General features: G+C 41.1%; 1 protein-coding gene across 1 annotated transcript in view; it reads left to right on the top strand.

Moving 5' to 3' along the window:
* Positions 1 to 16,943, top strand: part of KYNU (kynureninase) — a 129,910-nt gene extending 112,967 nt beyond the window's left edge. The window contains exons 12-14 of the mRNA XM_073647244.1: positions 2,010 to 2,095; positions 12,592 to 12,822; positions 16,701 to 16,943. Coding sequence (XP_073503345.1) covers positions 2,010 to 2,095; positions 12,592 to 12,822; positions 16,701 to 16,856 — 473 coding nt within the window. The 3' untranslated portion in view covers positions 16,857 to 16,943. The remainder of the gene's footprint in view (positions 1 to 2,009; positions 2,096 to 12,591; positions 12,823 to 16,700) is intronic.
* Positions 16,944 to 18,246: the final 1,303 nt, after the last annotated feature.

Here is an 18,246-nt window from a genome sequence, read left to right as displayed (position 1 = left end):
CCTCCTCCTCCTCCTGTATAATTACTGATAACACCTGTATATACAGTCGATACTACAGGATCCACCATTCACTATAGGAAACGTTACAGATCACATCCTCCTCCTGTACAATGACTGATAATACCTCTATATACAGTAGATAACACAGGATCCACCATTCACAATAGGTGATGTCACAGCTCACCTCCTCCTCCTCCTGTACAATGACTGATAATATTTCTATATACAGTAGATAACACAGGATCCTTTATTCACAATAGGTGATGTCACAGCTCACCTCCACCTACTGTACAGTGACTGATAATAGCTCTGTATACAGTATATAACACAGGATCCACCATTTATAATAGATGATGTTACAGCTCACCTGCTAATTCTGTAAAATGACTGATAACACCTCTACATACAGTAGATCACACAGGATCCACATTCACAATAGGTGATATCACAGCTCACCTCCTCCTGTATTGGGACTGATAATACCTCTATATACAGTAGATAACACAGGATCCTTTATTCACAATAGATGATGTCACAACTCACCTCCTCCTCCAGTACAATGACTGATAACATCTGTATATACAGTAGATGACACAGGATTCACCATTCACAATAGATGATGTCACAGCTCACCTCCTCCTGTATTATGACTGATAACTCCTCTATGTACAGTAGAAAACACAGGATCCACCATTCACTATAGGAGATGTCACAGCTCACCTCCTCCTACTGTACAATGACTGATAACACCTCTATATACAGTAGATAACACAGGATCCTTTATTCACAATAGGTGATGTCACAGCTCACCTCCTCCTACTGTACAATGACTGATAACATCTCTATATACAGTAGATAACACAGGATCCTTCTTTCACAATAAGTGGTCATAGCTCACCTCCTTGTCCTCCTGTATAATTACTGATAACACCTGTATATACAGTCGATACTACAGGATCCACCATTCACTATAGGAAACGTCACAGATCACATCCTCCTCCTGTACAATGACTGATAACACCTCTATATACAGTAGATAACACAGGATCCACCATTCACAATAGGTGATGTCACAGCTCACCTCCTCCTCCTCCTGTACAATGACTGATAATATCTCTATATACAGTAGATAACACAGGATCCTTTATTCACAATAGGTGATGTCACAGCTCACCTCCACCTACTGTACAGTGACTGATAATAGCTCTGTATACAGTATATAACACAGGATCCACCATTTATAATAGATGATGTTACAGCTCACCTGCTAATTCTGTAAAATGACTGATAACACCTCTACATACAGTAGATCACACAGGATCCACATTCACAATAGGTGATATCACAGCTCACCTCCTCCTGTATTGGGACTGATAATACCTCTATATACAGTAGATAACACAGGATCCACCATTCACAATAGATGATGTCACAGCTCACCTCCTCCTGTATTATGACTGATAACTCCTCTATGTACAGTAGAAAACACAGGATCCACCATTTACAATAGATGATGTCACAGCTCACCTCCTCCTCCTGTACAATGACTGATAACACCTCTATATACAGTAGATAATACAGGATCCATCATTTACAATAGGTGATGTCACAGCTCACCTCCTCCTCCTCCTGTACAATGACTGATAACACCTCTATATTCAATAGATAACACAGGATCCACCATTCACAATAGGTGATGTCACAGCTCACCTTTTCCTCCTCCTGTACAATGACTGATAACACCTCTATATACAGTAGATAACACAGGATCCACTATTTACAATAGATGATGTCACAGCTCACCTCCTCCTCCTCCTGTACAATGACTGATAACACCTCTATATACAGTAGATAACACAGGATCCACTATTTAAAAATAGATGATGTCACAGCTTACTTCCTACAATGACTGAGAACACCTCCATTACAGTCCAAAAAAACAGATGTTTTTGCTTCCTCAACACTATATAATTCATAATAATAACTTTGTGCTTTTCATTTTTTTCTAGAATTAAAATTGTGCCAGGGTGTGGATGGCTTCCGTCTTTCTAATCCCCCGATTTTACTGGTGTGTTCCCTGCATGCAAGTTTGGATGTAAGTGCAATAGTGAAATGCACTATAGACTTTTTAATGTGATCACACGATGTATTATTCCATAGATTGTTCCATATCACCTGCAACAATGGTCAACAGGTGGTGATCCACACAACAGTCCTTCATTAAAACCTCAGGCAGGTTATCTACCTGATATACGATCAGTATAAAATGGAAGAGGAGATGCTGAGATGAGGGATACATTGCTTCTTATGATTTGATTGAACATTTTCACATAAAAAGTTGTTTAAAAGTTATCAGTACTATAGAAAGCCTGTGAGTACTGCTGATCCTGCCCATTCTTGGAGAAAGGATGTGGGTTCTGCTTTCCCCCATTCATAGAGGAAATTTGTGAGTCCTTCTTCATCCACCCAGTTTTGAACATAGCATGTGAGTCCTACTTCCCTCACCAGCTCATTCAAAAAGTATGGAAATTCTGCTTTCCCATCCAGAAAGTAAGCATGAATACTACTTGCAGTAGAATACATAAAAAGGTTTCCAGCTTCATCAATTTACAAAGTTTATTACATTATTAAAAGGATTCTATGATCAAGATAGACATGAATCCTACTACCCTCACCCACTTTTGGAGAAAGCATGCGAGTCCTATTTCCCACACTCACTCATCGGGAAAGCATGTAAATCATGCTTCTCTACCCACTCACAAAGAAAGTATATGAGTCCTGCTCCTTCCACCAACTCATAGTGAAAGTCTGAAATTCCCCTGCTTCCTAACCCACTCATAGGGAAAGCATGTGAGTCCTACTTCTCTGCCCACTCATGAAAAAAGGGATGAGAGTCTTGATCATCTCACCCACTTTCAGGAAAGCTTGTGCATCTTTCTTCCCCTACTAACTCTCAGTGATAGCATGTGAGTATTGAATCTCTGCTCACTCATGACTAGAGAATGGGACTACTGCTTTCCCCTATCACTTTTGGAGACCGCATGTGAGCCCTGCTTATTTTACCATCTCATAGAGATAGGCTGTGAGCCCTATTTTCATGCTCACACATAAAAAGAGCCCTTGAGTCTTTTTTACTCAGCAGTACTGCTGATATACTGCTTTTCCTATATGAGCTTCTATGCAGGTAGGTTTGTCAATAATTCTCCGTGGACAGGGACAAATATGACTCAGACTTTCTCTAGAAATAGGAGGGATAAGCTGGACTCACAGGCTTTCTCTAGAAATAGGAAGGGGACGAAGGTCTCACAGGTTTTCTCTAGAAGTAGGTGGGAAGTAGCAGGTAAAAGTCTTTAACTGACAGTTCACAGTTTAACTAGATATAGCAGAGTTGAACCGGTCGTAAACGACAGTTTTTACACTTAGCTGGCTCTTTTCCTCCACAAGGCAGTTGCCAGCTGAGGCCGGTGTTGATTTCTTCAGGCTTCACCGCCCAAACAATGCTCCGTCTTCTGGCGGCAGCGGGCGGTCTCCGGTTTTACCCGCTGAGCCCCTAGACCTTAACACGGCACCTCACGTGCCCGGCTCCACCGACCCTGCATCTCTTCTCTAGTCTGCTTGACTCCTCCGGTCCACTGTACTCGGCTCTTGCTCCCCGTCCTGGAGCCAGGAGCCTGGACCCTCTCACACTGCTCTGCTGAGCAGGACCCAGTTCCGCTTTCCCACGCAAACGTCCTCGTCTCTTCCTCTCTCTACCCACGCCACCAGTCTCTCGGTCACCTGACCTCCCAGCTCTCACTCTGGGCACGCCCCCAGCTTCCCAGTCACCTGACTCCTGTGCTTGCAGTCTGTCTTCCCCCTGCAACCAGACGCACGGCCCCGGCAGTTCCTTATCCCTTGCTCTGAAAGTACTTACACCCCGGTTTTCCCCCTTACACAGGGACAGGGACTGTGCTCTCCCTCAGGAGCAATCTCGCCCTTCCCTACTGGAGTGATTTGGTGTTGGATGTGGGTGTTTGGGTCCCGGGTAGTGCTCCCTCCTTACCCGAGAGTGGGGTACCACATCTCTGGCTGAGATGCAGTACCTCTGTGGCTACTGGACCCACAGGGGCGCCACAGTTGTCTTTTATTTTTGTTTTCTTACAGGAGACTAGTGCTTCAAAGGAATTGGCGTTAGGTGAGTATTTTCGTTGTTTATTATTTTCTGTTTTTTTTACAGGAGACAATGGCTTTAATGGAATGGGCGTTAGGTGAGTATAACTGTGTTTGTTGTTTATATATAAAAAAGTAAAAGTAGTGTTTGTTTTATTTCAAATAAAAGACTTTATTCTGTCTGTGTTTTTATTTACAATATAACTATAGGATTAGTAATGGAGAGGTGTCTTATAGATGCCTCTCCATTACTAACCAAAGGGCTTGATGTCACCATACAATACAAAGGTGACATCAACCCCACAAATATTAACCCACTTGCCACTGCCACAGGGCATGCGGGAAGAGCCAGGCAAAGCACCAGAATTGGCGCATCTAAAACATGCGCCTTTTTTGGGATGGCTGCGGACTACTATTTTTAGGCTGGGGGGGGGCAATATCCATGGCCTCTTACCAGTCTGAGAATACCAGCCCCCAGTTGTCAGCTTTAGCTTGGTTGGTTGTCAAAAATTGGGGGGACCCCACGCCGTTTTTTAAATTATTTATTTAAGTAATTAAAAAAACAGCGTGGGGACCTCTCTATTCTTGATTACCAGCCTTGCTATAGCTGACAGCTAAGGATTGCAGCATGCAGCTGTCAGTTTTGCCTGGCTGGTTATCAAAAATACAGGGGAACCCATGCCATTGTTTTTAAATTTATTTATTTATAGCGCAGGCGCTGGCAGATGAATACTCCCTTCAACGGCGCCTGCTCTTGCTGTTATCTGTGACAGCAGGCATAAGCTGATGACTGTAGTAGTTCTGGTACCTGAACCCGAACTTTTAATAAACTGTTCAGCTGAACCCGCCGGACCCGAACATCCAGGGGTTCACCCATCACTAGCCTCAACACTCAGAGTTCACCTTATATTAGATTAGAATAAATATACAGATCCTACAAGTAGTATTCAACCCCCTGCTGATTTAGCTGGTTGACACATGCGGAATTAACTTGGCATTGTGACATTTGTACTGTAGATCAGCCTGGAAGTGGGAAATGCACTGCAGCAAATTTTTTTTTTTTTTTTTTTTTTAAAAAACGTTAAAAGTTAATTCAGAGTGTCATTTATTATTCAACCCCTCAAACCACAAGAATTCTGTTTGGTCCCCCAAAAGTATTAAGAAGTAGTTCAGGCACCAAGAATAATGAGCTTCACATGTGTGGATTAAAGATCTCTTTTGCCAGCCTTTTCTGACTATTTAAGACCCTCCCCAAAGTTGTGAACAGCACTCAGACATGGTCAACATGGGAAAGACAAAGGAGCATTCCAAGGCCATCAGAGACAAGATCGTGGAGGGTCACAAGGCTGGCAAGGGGTACAAAACCCTTTCCAAGGAGTTGGGCCTACCTGTCTCCACTGTTGGGAGCATCATCCGTAAGTGGAAGGCTTATGGAACTACTGTTAGCCTTCCACGGCCAGGACAGCCTTTGAAAGTGTCCTCCCATGCCGAGGCCAGGCTTGTCTGAAGAGTCAAGGCTAACCCAAGGACAACAAGGAAGGAGCTCCGGGAAGATCTCATGGCAGTGGGGACATTGGTTTCAGTCAATACCATAAGTAACGTACTCCACCGCAATGGTCTCCGTTCCAGACGAGCCCGTAAGGTACCTTTACTTTCAAAGCGTCACGTCAAGGCTCGTCTACAGTTTGCTCATGATCACTTGGAGGACTCTGAGACAGACTGGTTCAAGGTTCTATGGTCTGATGAGACCAAGATCGAGATCTTTGGTGCCAACCACACACGTGACGTTTGGAGACTGGATGGCACTGCATACGACCCCAAGAATACCATCCCTACAGTCAAGCATGGTGGTGGCAGCATCATGCTGTGGGGCTGTTTCTCTGCCAAGGGGCCTGGCCATCTGGTCCGCATCCATGGGAAGATGGATAGCACAGCCTACCTGGAGATTATGGCCAAGAACCTCCGCTCCTCCATCAAGGATCTTAAGATGGGTCGTAATTTCATCTTCCAACAAGACAACGACCCAAAGCACACAGCCAAGAAAACCAAGGCCTGGTTCAAGAGGGAAAAAGTCAAGGTGTTGGAGTGGCCTAGTCAGTCTCCTGACCTTAACCCAATTGAAAACTTGAGGAAGGAGCTTAAGAATAAAGTCCATATGAGACACCCAAAGAACCTAGATAACTTGGAGAAGATCAGCATGGAGGAGTGGGCCAAGATAACTCCACAGACCTGTGCCGGCCTGATCAGGTCTTATAAAAGACGATTATTAGCTGTAATTGCAAACAAGGGTTATTCCACAAAATATTAAACATAGGGGTTGTATAATAATTGACCCACACTTTTATGTTTAAAATTTAATAAAATTCAACTGAGCAACATAACTTTTTGGTTTGTAAGATTTATGCTTCTGTTCATAAAACCTACTCTCGTTTGCAGTTTGAAGGCTCTAACTTATTTGCATCTTATCAAACCAGCTAAATCTGCAGGGGGTTGAATACTACTTGTAGGCACTGTAGCTCAAAAACTGTAAATTAATCAAGAAACAAAATATAGCTAAATCAACTGTTGTTATTATTAATAATTTAAATAATATTACATGAAATGACTTACTGGTAGGTGAATTGAAATGTATACGGTACGTGTGGGCAGTGCGATGGCTCAGTGGTTAGCACTTTCAACACTTCAAATATATACTTACAGGGAATGTAGATTAGGAGCCCCACTGAGGACAGTAATGAAAATGTCTGTAAAGCACTGTGGAATATATTGGCGCTACATAAGCAACAATAATAATGAATTATCTGTAATACCACTTTTCATCAACAGGTGGCAATAGATTGATAAATAAATCAATTCTAATTACAGCACAAAAGGAAAAAAATATTGTAATTCAGTTGCAAAACAAATGCAAAATTGAATAATCTGACTGCTGTAATACCACCACCCATAAGCCACATATTTTCACATGTTTGCAATATTATTTCCATGCAATTTATTCCTCAGCTAAAAAAATAAAAATAATGGTAACCTAGTTGGAATCTGCAGATAAATACTGTTTTGAACATGTGCAGGTCTCTGATTGGAAGACTAGCTACAGAGAGAAAACAAAAGGTATATTTTCCCTGCAGCTGCTTGCTTCCTGTCATCAGGGTGGAGCTAGGCTTTAACAGTCACCACTCACTATGTAGCCACATAGGTTGTTCAGTAGGATGTCAATCAGGGTGTAGGGGGAATGATTACAGCGTGCTCACTGTGTAGTAACTGTTACAGCTCCCTGCACAACCCTGATGAATACATTTTCTCCTTGTTGCCACATTTCCAACTGGGCCTCATTCAGATGTCCAGTCCTCATGTACGGTTGCTAAACATCATTTGCATGGATAGTACTTGTACCTGTGATGGTCTATGGGATCATTCACATGTCCATGATTTTTCGTGGACTGTCAGATTTTGATCCGATCAAAATTGATATCTTAAGTCTTTTGGTCTGTAACAAAAATCAAATCTAGTGCGGACAGTCCGTTTTTTAATGGACAGTTGGAAAGGAAAAGGTAGAGAAACCTTTTTTTTTTCTTTTTTTCTCCACGTACGAGAAAAACTGATGATAATTCGGACCACATGATTAGAGTAGAGTCTGACCAAAATAAATGATAAAAGAAAACTTTGTCAGCTCACCCATGGAGGAGTCCGGAGCATGGAAACCCAGCAGTGCCGCAGGAAGACAAATTGATAGAAGAAAAATCCAGCTTCGGAAATCCCATAAAATTGAAAATGTATTGAAACAACATTAAAAAGAATGAGGTAATAGCATAATAATCACAGCCCCATACAGGGAAAGTACTGGACAGACGGGTTTCAGACCATCGGGTCTTTAATCATTGCCAATGTTTAAAGACCTGATAGTCTGAAACGTGTCTGCCCAGTATTTTCCCTGCATGAAGCTCTGACTATTATGCTGTTACCTCATTCTTTTTAATGTTGTTTCAATAAATTTTCAATTTTATGGCTTTTTCTAGGCTGGATTTTTCTTCTATCAATCAAAATAATTGGTTCGTTCTTCTCGTACGTGAGAAAAACTGACATCTGAATGAAGCCTAAAACTGCTGCACATGTTTAACACATTTTCTTACTTGCAGATTGCTACACAGACAGCAGGTAAATACTTTTTTTTTCTTATTGCTGAAAATTTACCTTTAATAATAAAGTTGTTATAATTGACCGATCTGCAGCAATTGCAGAAATTGCTCCTTGATTTCTAAGACGGACGTGCCGGCAGAGGCACTATAGAAATTTCAAGGACACAAGTCAAAACAAATGAACTTTCTCTACTCCGCGAGCTGAGCTTAGAAAGCTTTTAGAGCCGAGTCATTTATAACGTTCTCGAACGCTGATTGTTTGTATCATTTTCTACATCGTAACTTAATGCTTCATCTGTAACAACAGAAGCTGTTAAGCCAAATCCTGAAAGCTTTTTGCATGAATTTTCACTGCTAAATTAGGCAAATTTGACCTGGGAATCTGAGTACAGATAGAAGATTTCACACCAGGGGCTCATTTGCACAAAGTACCTCACTGTAAAGACTCCATAAAAATCATATTTTCCTTTTTTGGGGGGTTTTTAGTTCATCAATGTGAGACTACAGGGTTTTTCATTTATGAACTTATGTCACCACGTAGCTGCTATGTGTCTATGTCATTAAATCCGCTGCGGGGAGTCTCCAGCAATGAGTCGAGAGCTCAGTGATTCTCCTTTTTATGGCTGATTTTACCCTTTTTGGCACGGTGACTTAGGCTTTCCAAATGCTAATTGCTGCTGTAGAACCTCAGCAAAATGGATCTAACCGTTACTAGCTAAGTCCCAGCTCCCGGTGCAATCAAGAAAATGGATCTACAATGCTTTAATGCTGTGAGGATAAATATACGAGCATTCAGGAAGGGCTCGGTAAAGCTGCATTCTCAGGGACTTTTATGTGTTTATCCTATTGTCATTTTCTATTTACTTTCATATGTAAATATTTACATTAAAATCTACTTTTAGCTTGAAAATCTTTATTGGTTGACAGGCACATCAAGGTTTAAGCAATAAGAAGATGGGTGTCAAACTGTCAATCCTTTTCTTCAGCGATATCTGCATTGTCTATGATGAAATAATCTTTGAGTGTCACATGCCTGCTAGCGATGAGCAAATCTTTGGAAATTCACTTTCGAATTTTTTCCCGAAAATTCAATTTGCAGTGAATCAATTTACCACAAATTGCAAAGCTTCCAAAAACATGTGTAACACTCTGAGGTCTCCTAGAACAGTATCCAACCCCTTTTCAAACTCTTTGACATTATTAACGTTATATTTGTGTTAAAGTGACCTCCACATATTTGGCTATGGGAAAACGGATGATAACTGTTCTTCACCGCTGTGCTGTCACACACACGATCTGTAATGTTTATTCGGTGTTTTGTGGCTAAAGGCCCCGTCACACTTAGCGACGCTGCAACGATCCCGACAACGATATGACCTGTCAGGGATCGTTGCTGCGTCGCTATGTGGTCGCTGGTGAGATGTCAAACAGGCAGGCTCACCAACGATCAGGGGAGCAGCGACATCGTGGAAAGAATCTTTCCACGATGTCCTGCTCCTAGTTACGAGCCTGCTGAAGCAGGAGCAGGCTGGTAACTATGGTAAACATCGGGTTACTAGGGGCACACGCGCACCTAGTAACCCGTTGTTTATCATGGTTACCACTCTGCTACAGTGAGCGGGAGGTTACCGCTCACTTTAGCAAGCTCGTAACCATGATAAACAACGGGTTACTAGGTGCGCGTGTGCCCCTAGTAACCCAATGTTTACCATAGTTACCAGCCTGATCGCTGCTCCCGCTGGTCACACACAGCGATGTGTGCTGACCAGCGGGAGGGCAACGACCAAAAAATGGTCCAGGACACTTTGCAGCGATCAGCGACCTCACAGCAGGGGCCTGATCGCTGCAAAGTGTCACACATAGCGACATCGCTGGTGAGGTCACTGTTGCGTCACCAAAACCGTGACTCAGCAGCGATCTCGCTATGTGAGACGGGGGCTTTAGACTCCCTATCTGTATTGCTGAGCTGTGATGTCCTCTCACTATCCTGAATCATTGCCTGTGCTATATCATGTGATGTGATAGTTGCAAAGCATTATGGGTAAGCCCCCCCCCCCCCCCGCATTGAAGCATTTGAGTTCATGAAAGCCTTCTCTGAGACAATCTTCTGCAATGTGAAAAATGTCAACACGATTTTTTTTTGGGCAATAAGTACAAATTGTATCCCAAATTGCAGACGAAAAATATATATAAACAATATATATACACCTGCGCTAGTATCAAAGTATGTAACGTATATGTACCCAATTCTAAAGGGTAGAAGAGGAGACGTTGGCTGTATAAAACACAAATTTATTTAGAACAATAATTGGATAAAAAATACTTTGATAAAAACAAAAGGTAAGTTACTAGATGGGTTCAGCAACCTATGTGGGTGCACCACTCCTTATTTAAACCCCTATAGTCACTTGCCAATTATTGTACACATACTACAGCTCTGGTGGCTCTTCTATTGGATTGACCCTTTGTGTTCTGTTCCAGCTTTTGTTCCACATTTACTCTTTTGTTTAACTCACTGTTTTCTCTCTTTGCCAAACGTTTCTGCCTGACCCTGTAAACTTAAACCCAGCTATCCCATAATTACACTTTGTATATAATTTTGCTATGGCCTCTCTCAGTTTCTTACCTGACTTGTGGGCACTTCTAACTGTCACTCACTCCATTGGTCAGCAGCTACTCCATGGATGTATCCCAGAGGCCACTGCATATGATCCTTATATAGGGGTAAAAGGGCGAACACCAGGCATCCTTAGGACCAATATGGAGTGGCATGCATCAAGACATTTCATGATAGTCCTTTTGGTCTGATGATTACATGACCCTAAGTTTATAAATCAGCCTACAGCAGCGTTGAATTTATTGCTGGAGTCGTAGTGCGCAAGTGTGAACACCGCACCATTCACTGACAATGAGAGCATTGGTCAGACATGTGTACTACCCCATATAACCATAAAAGTGAATGAAGGGGTGGTTGCACATGCACAGCTCTGCTCTGTTCATAAGGGAACTTAGATCCAACATCCCCTGTGGACAGAAGATACATAAATGTTGTTCACGGGATACCCCTTTAAGGCCACGGCCCCACTATCAGTATTTGGTTAGTTTTCAGTCAGTATTTTTTCTCAAGAGTGGGAGTCAAAACCAAGTGAGGAACAATCAGAGAGAAGGTATAATAGAAACAAGTCACCAATTCTGCGTTTATCACCCACTCCTGGTTTTGGCTCCCACTCCTGAGAAATAATACTGACCGAATACTGACCGAATTCTGATAGTGGGGCCGTGGTCTAAGTGGCAAAAACAACTCTGAATCACTTTAATTTTTTTTTTGTAAAAAGTTACAGATGAAGCAGAGCTCCATGTGTCATTCGGCATTTTATCAATACCATTAACTTATTGAGTAACAATAACTCAATAAAGGGGTTCTCTGGCTTTAGGCTATATTTCTGCAGTCACACTATGTGACTGCAGACTTGTGAATTCTCTCATCAGGCACTGCACGCTATCAGGATTCTCTGGTGCCGATACCGGGAGCGGGCGGTCAGGTGACCTCAAATATGCGATTTGCATACTTCCGGCCACATTCCGACTAGACGTGTCCGATCTTGCTCCATACACTTGCACTAAGTGAGGTTGTGCATGTCTAGTCGGCATGTGACCACATGTATGTAAATCTCATTCTTGCGGTCCCCTGCCGGCATCAGAGAATCCTGACAGCATGCACACAGCGCGCAATATGAGGATTCATAAGTCTGCATTTACTGCAGAATGGAAGCCTAAGACCGGACAACTCCTTTAACTTTACTTAAAGTCCTGTGTAAAGCCAATGAAGATGCATTGTTGCATCATAATGAGCCAAATAAAAAACTCAGCTCTGCTATATCTCAATTTTTTTGTTATTATATGACATATTACTTTGCAAAGGACATTTTTTTCTCCTCCTACCTGGACAGCCATATTTTACATTGCTGCATTTGTAACCCTTTATATGGCATGCATTAATAAAAGACCTTGGTCCGAAACGCGTCTGCGTTATTTTACTGCTTATGTGGTGGAGTACCATGATTTTAATATTTTGCTACAAAAAGATGATAATATTTGTATCCTAGCGGACCCCGATGCCGGATTGGTACCTAGACATAACCTTCTACATACTTACAAAGATTGAAAAAAAGACACAGTTCCATCAAGTTCATCTCTTCACTTTTATTATTTGCATATCCATAAACTACAAATGTCACTTTTCTAAGCGATTATTCTGTTTTATGCAATTACATGTTTAATGCCTCATTTTTTTTTTCCTTCAAAGGTTTTCAATCAAACCAGCATGAAGGACTTACGGCAAAAGTCGATTTTACTGACTGGCTATTTGGAGTACTTAATTAAACATTATTACAGTGAAAATATGGCTGAACCCAAGAAACCTTATGCAAAAATAATCACACCCTCTCGCTTTGAAGATCGGGGATGTCAGCTCTCCTTGGCATTTTCTCTGCCCATAAAAGCTGTTTACAAAGAACTGGAGAAGCGAGGCGTCGCGGTACGTGATATTGTCCTTTTGTCATGGACGTGTTTGCAAATTAACAATGTCAATAACTGTTTTATTTAATAAAATTGCACTTGACCCGGTAATCACATTAAGACATTACAAAGTTTTCCAAGCATTCCTCTTTGAGTGCTGACTTTCTTCTGCTACTTTGTAGGATGTCATCGCTCGCGCCTGAATTCTTTATTTTCAATTAATTTTATATTTTTTTTATGCATGAAGACGGAGCAGTAGACATTAAAGTGGGCATATTATGTATTTAAAGGAAAGGTTATCAGGCATGTCATTTCGGTTAATTACCGTAGATTTCAGTTTTTAAAGAAAACTTATGTTTTTTTGCATTTTTTTTTAATTATTTAGTTTGTTTTTTTTTTTTTTTTAACTTTTGGAATTATTCTAAGGGCAGCCATATTGCAGGCACAAACTTTCATCCTGTATTAACTGTATAGAATATCCAGTAGAAGGAAAGAATAGAAATTAATGACTGAGAAGATGGTCCCCTATACACATTAGTCTAATGTCATCCAAATCTAATGATTTTGATGGGATCTGAATTCTATAGCAACTTGACTGTCCATGAATGGATAATATCAGGGGAGAAAAGGATGGAATTCAATCACCAAATCCTTATGTTCTCATGCTAGGAAAGCCTCTGGCACCGGCTTCCTCCATTCTCCCCATAAAGAACCCATGAATGCTTGAATGAGACATGTATGGGGAAGTGCGGTGCCATAGACCTCGGCTAAAATATCTTGTTAGGTATCTAAGGTGCAGAAACACCCTAATACTGTCTTCAGAAACATATAGAGTACTGCCCAGTAGAGCTGTCAATTGTCATTAAAACCTGCTGACTCTGTCTTAGCCCACACAGCAAAGCTGAAAAGAAAATGCACCGCTATTTATGTATGTGTAAGGGGGAGGACCGGGGTGTAAGTACTTTCAGAGCAAGGGATCCGGAACTGCCGGGGCCGTACCTCTTGTTGCAGGGGGAAGACAGACTGCAAGCAGAGGAGTCATGTGACAGGGAAGCAGGGGGCGAGTTGAGAGAGAGCTGGGAGGTCAGGTAACAGAGGGACTCCTGGTGTGACGAGAGAGAGGGAGAGATGAGGACGTTTGCGCGGGAAAGCGGAGCTGTGTCCAGCTCAGTAGAGCAGTGTGAGAGGGTCCAGGCTCCTGGCTACAGGACTTGGAGCAAGGGATCCGAGTGCAGTGGACCGGAGGAGTCAAGCTGACTGTAGGGAGAAGAGACACAGGGTCCGTGGAGCTGAGCACGTGAGGTGCACTGTTATGGACTAGGGGCTCAGCGGGTAAAACCGGAGACCGCCCGCTGCCGCCAGAAGATGGAGCATTGTTTGGGCGGGGAAGCCTGAAGACAGTGTCACCAGCACCAGCCGGCAACTGCCTTGTAGAGGATACAAGTCAGCTAAGTGAAAAAACTGTCGTTTGTTACTGGTTTGACTCTGCTAAATCTAGTTAAACTGTGAACTGTCAGTTACAGACTAATACCTGCTATTTCCCCATATTTTCCCCTGTTACTCCCTGCGTGGAGATTCATCTTATCATAAACTTTCCCTGTTTATTAACCCTGTATTGGCTGCTCTGTGCTTCTGTATCACTGCATCTAAAGTGCCTGTGTTACATATGCTCAAGTGGCTAACCTGAGAAATTTTATCATTTAGGATTTTTTACATGTAAAAATAAAGCAAAAAAATATATATTTTGTTTCTAATAAAACAATGATGTTATTGGAAATTCAGTTTTTGCTGCTCCTTCTCAAAATGATTAAGCTCATAATGAAAGCTTTCTGGGAATAAAAAAAAATAACCCTACTGATACTCGGTCATATGGAAAAATAGTAAACTTTGTTTAAAGAGGTTGTCCACTACCTTAAGATTGATAAATAGGTCATCAATGTTTGATCAGTGGGGGAGCGACACCTGGCACCCCCGCCGATCACCTGTTCCTAGTGTCGGCCATAACTGCTCAGTTACAGAGCTGCACAGCTCCACCAATGGGATAGTGGTTGCGGCCGGGTACTGCACATTCATCCACTATTGATTTAAGTAGGGGTTAGTTGTGTACTACTCGGCCGCTGCCATTAAACAGTTGATGGAGCTGTGCTCTTTAGCTCCTGAACGCGCACCCTCATCAATCAGACATTGATGACCTATCCTAAGGATAGACCATTAATGTGAATGTAGTGAGCAACCTGTTTAAGAAGGGTAGAGAGTTGTATAGGACTAGAAAGACATGGCTGCTTTCTTCCCAAAGAGTGCCACACCTGTTCAATGGTTGTGTCGGGTATTGCTGCTCAACTGCAGTTCACCTGCAGTGAAGTTTGCTGAACTACAATACCACAAACAACCTCTGGAAAGGTGTGGCGCTGTTTTAGAAGAAGGCGGCCATGGTTTATGTTCCAAGATGTAAACATCTCCTAACCCCTTAAGGACTGGGCAATTTTTCATTCTAACACCTTCAGTTTTTCAACCCACTCTTCCAAAAGCCAGACATTTTTTTTATTTCTCAGTTGATGTGGTAATACCAAGCTTTTATTTCTGCAAGTTGTAGTTTTGAATAACACCATTAATTTTCAGACATAATGTACTGAAAGATGTGGAGGAAAATAAAAAAATAAAAAGTGTCGTCGCCCCCCCCCCCCTCCTTTTTTTATTATGACATTCACTTTTTTAAAAAGACCAGGTAACTTTATTCTTGAGGTCAATGTGGTTATGGTCATACCAAACTCATATGGTATTTTTTTTAACTACTTAAAAATATATAAATACTTATAAAATAAAAGTTTGGCTTCAGTCATCATATTCTGGGAGCCATAACTTGTTTTTATTTTTTACTGATTTGCATAAAGACTTGTTTTTGTTGTTTTTTTTTTTTACAGAATGAGCTGTAGTTTTTATTCATACCATTTTGGTATCCATTCAACGTTCTCATCTCTTTTTATTCATCTTTTTATGGGAAAAAAATAGAAAAACAAATCTGTATTTTTTCTGTTTTGTATTTTTCTTTTGCATTTCGACATTTGGGATACATATTTAAGTTTTTTTTTAGTTCAAACAAATATGCAGTGAAGCCAAATGTGTTATTTTTTTACATTTTGCTAATTAGTTTTGGGGAAAGGGGAGTGAAATTGTACATGTTTGCTTCTTTATATTTTTTTTTAAAATGTTCTTTAATGTTTGTTACACTTCAAAAATTGGCAATGTGCTTTTTTGTTATTTTTTTTTTCTTATGTACTTTATTACAACACAACATAAGGAATCTTGCACTGTTCACACTGGCCACTGGGACTTTTTTAAACTCATACTTCATGTCCTTCAGGAAAAATTTTCAGAAGGCTCATTATCATTGGAGGCAAGATTACAATGACTGGTCTATACACAACTAATAATATAATATCCATCAATTCAAAGCCACAGCTTCCCTGCTCCTCCTCTCTTCACAAAGGCCTTTGCACACACTCATTAGATGCTTTAATACGAAACATAGGGTTACAATCTGACCATTGTGGCTAATGTACATGTCAATTTCTTGAATCAGGAAGTTAGAGTCTAAAAAAGCCTCAGTGGCCAGTATCAATATTGCCAGATATCATTTTTTTAATTAAGATTGTATTACAGAGAAAAAATATTGTCATAAAAATATAAATTTAACACAAAAACCTGATTTAAACAATTTTTTGATGACATCTTCCTTTTAAGGGATTACACTTTTGCAATCGGAGTTAGCTAGATATAGGTCTTGGTGTGGATCTACTGGTTTGATACCAGACTGGATTGTAATCATAGTAGTTAAAAGGTTAAAATTGACCTTCCGAGTTGGCAATAAAGCCTTACCGTTTCTATTTTCTCTTACAGTGTGATATGCGTGAGCCCAATGGTCTACGGATCGCACCTGTTCCTCTCTATAACACATTCCACGATGTCTTCAAGTTTATTAAAATTTTGGGAGAAGCTTTGGCCGCTGCTAGAAGCTCAAAGGAGAAAGATGGGACAGAAGAAAGATCAGAATGACTTAGACTCAGTAGTTTCAAATAGTCGTGTCACAAATATTTGATTTTTGTACAAATGCTGTAAAAATAATAAAGAAAAATAATGTTTTTTATGGCTCCTTATTAATAATTCACATTCATTATTTTTTTTTTAGTTATTCAAGAATTATTCCCTATGGATGTTAAAGTGAAGTAGATCTCATTATTCTGGGTGTAGGCTCCCTATGGTTGCATAACTCCTACCACAATCTCATACATACAAGTAAGCCTCTTCTTTCAGGTCAACAGTAAACTCCTTATGGCCTTTGCTGTCATAAGTCCCAGAATTGCCCCATGAGTCTTCATAAGTCCCAGAATTGCCCCATAAGTCTTGATAAGTCCCAGAATTTCCCCATAAGTCTTCAAAAGTCTCCGAATTGCCCAAAAAGTCTCCATAAGTCTCAGAATTGCCCCATAAGTCTTGATAAGTCCCAGAATTTCCCCATATGTCTTCATAAGTCTCCGAATTTCCCCAAAAGTCTCCATAAGTCCCAGAAGTTCCCCATAAGTCTTCATAAGTCCCAGATTTGCCTCAAAAGTCTCATTAAGTCCCAGAATTGCTCAATAAGTCTCCATAAGTCCCAAAATTGTCCCATAAGTCCCAGATTTGCCCCATATGTCCCAATAAGTATTAGAATTACCCCATTTGTCTCTATAAGTCCCAAAATTGCCCTATTGTCTGAAGCTAAGAAGATTGTCTCTCATCCTTAATTTTCAAGTTTCCAAAAAAGTGGACCAAAAATTATCCGTTATGTATCCCAGAAAAAGAAATATTAGGTGGACTAATTGAACAATATTCTTAAAACACAAGAGATCAATAAATATTTGTCCAAGAAGGACCAGGGTACAAGAGATGTGCTGGTGGGGAATCAGGAATGTCAGGAGACTACAGTCCCCCAATTATTGCTTAGGTTTCCAGTGATTAGACCCCCATCAGTCTAACAATTATTACCTGTTCCATGAATAAGTTATAAATTTTCATGGTTGAAATACCCCTTTTAAAGACATTCCTGACTTCTTAGGGAGCAGAGACCGCTCCATACATGGCAGGTGCTGACTGTGTTATACAGCCGGCACCTGTATTAATTACTTAGCTGCCACTGTCAATCTCTGACAACATCATTTAAGGGATCAGATCTGGGGAAAGGGTTCTGTTATGGTAGCCATCCCCTCCCGAGTTGAACACTTCTGTTTGCTGCTGGAAGGGGATACCGCAACTGGTGGGATCCTGCCTCTTGTGTGTATAAAGTTTTGTTTGGGGAGAAATGACTGCTGTAATATTTCAGGGGAGCACCCTTCAAATTATTGGGAGAAGGCGCCTTCAAATATGAGAGACCTGGAGGAGTTTGCAAAAGAAGAGTGGTCCAAAATTC

The sequence above is a fragment of the Phyllobates terribilis genome, unplaced genomic scaffold (assembly GCF_046119375.1).
Source record: "Phyllobates terribilis strain yellow unplaced genomic scaffold, ASM4611937v1 Scaffold_9__5_contigs__length_417890890, whole genome shotgun sequence".
NCBI lineage: Eukaryota > Metazoa > Chordata > Amphibia > Anura > Dendrobatidae > Phyllobates > Phyllobates terribilis.
This window is presented reverse-complemented; position numbering and strand designations above follow the sequence as displayed.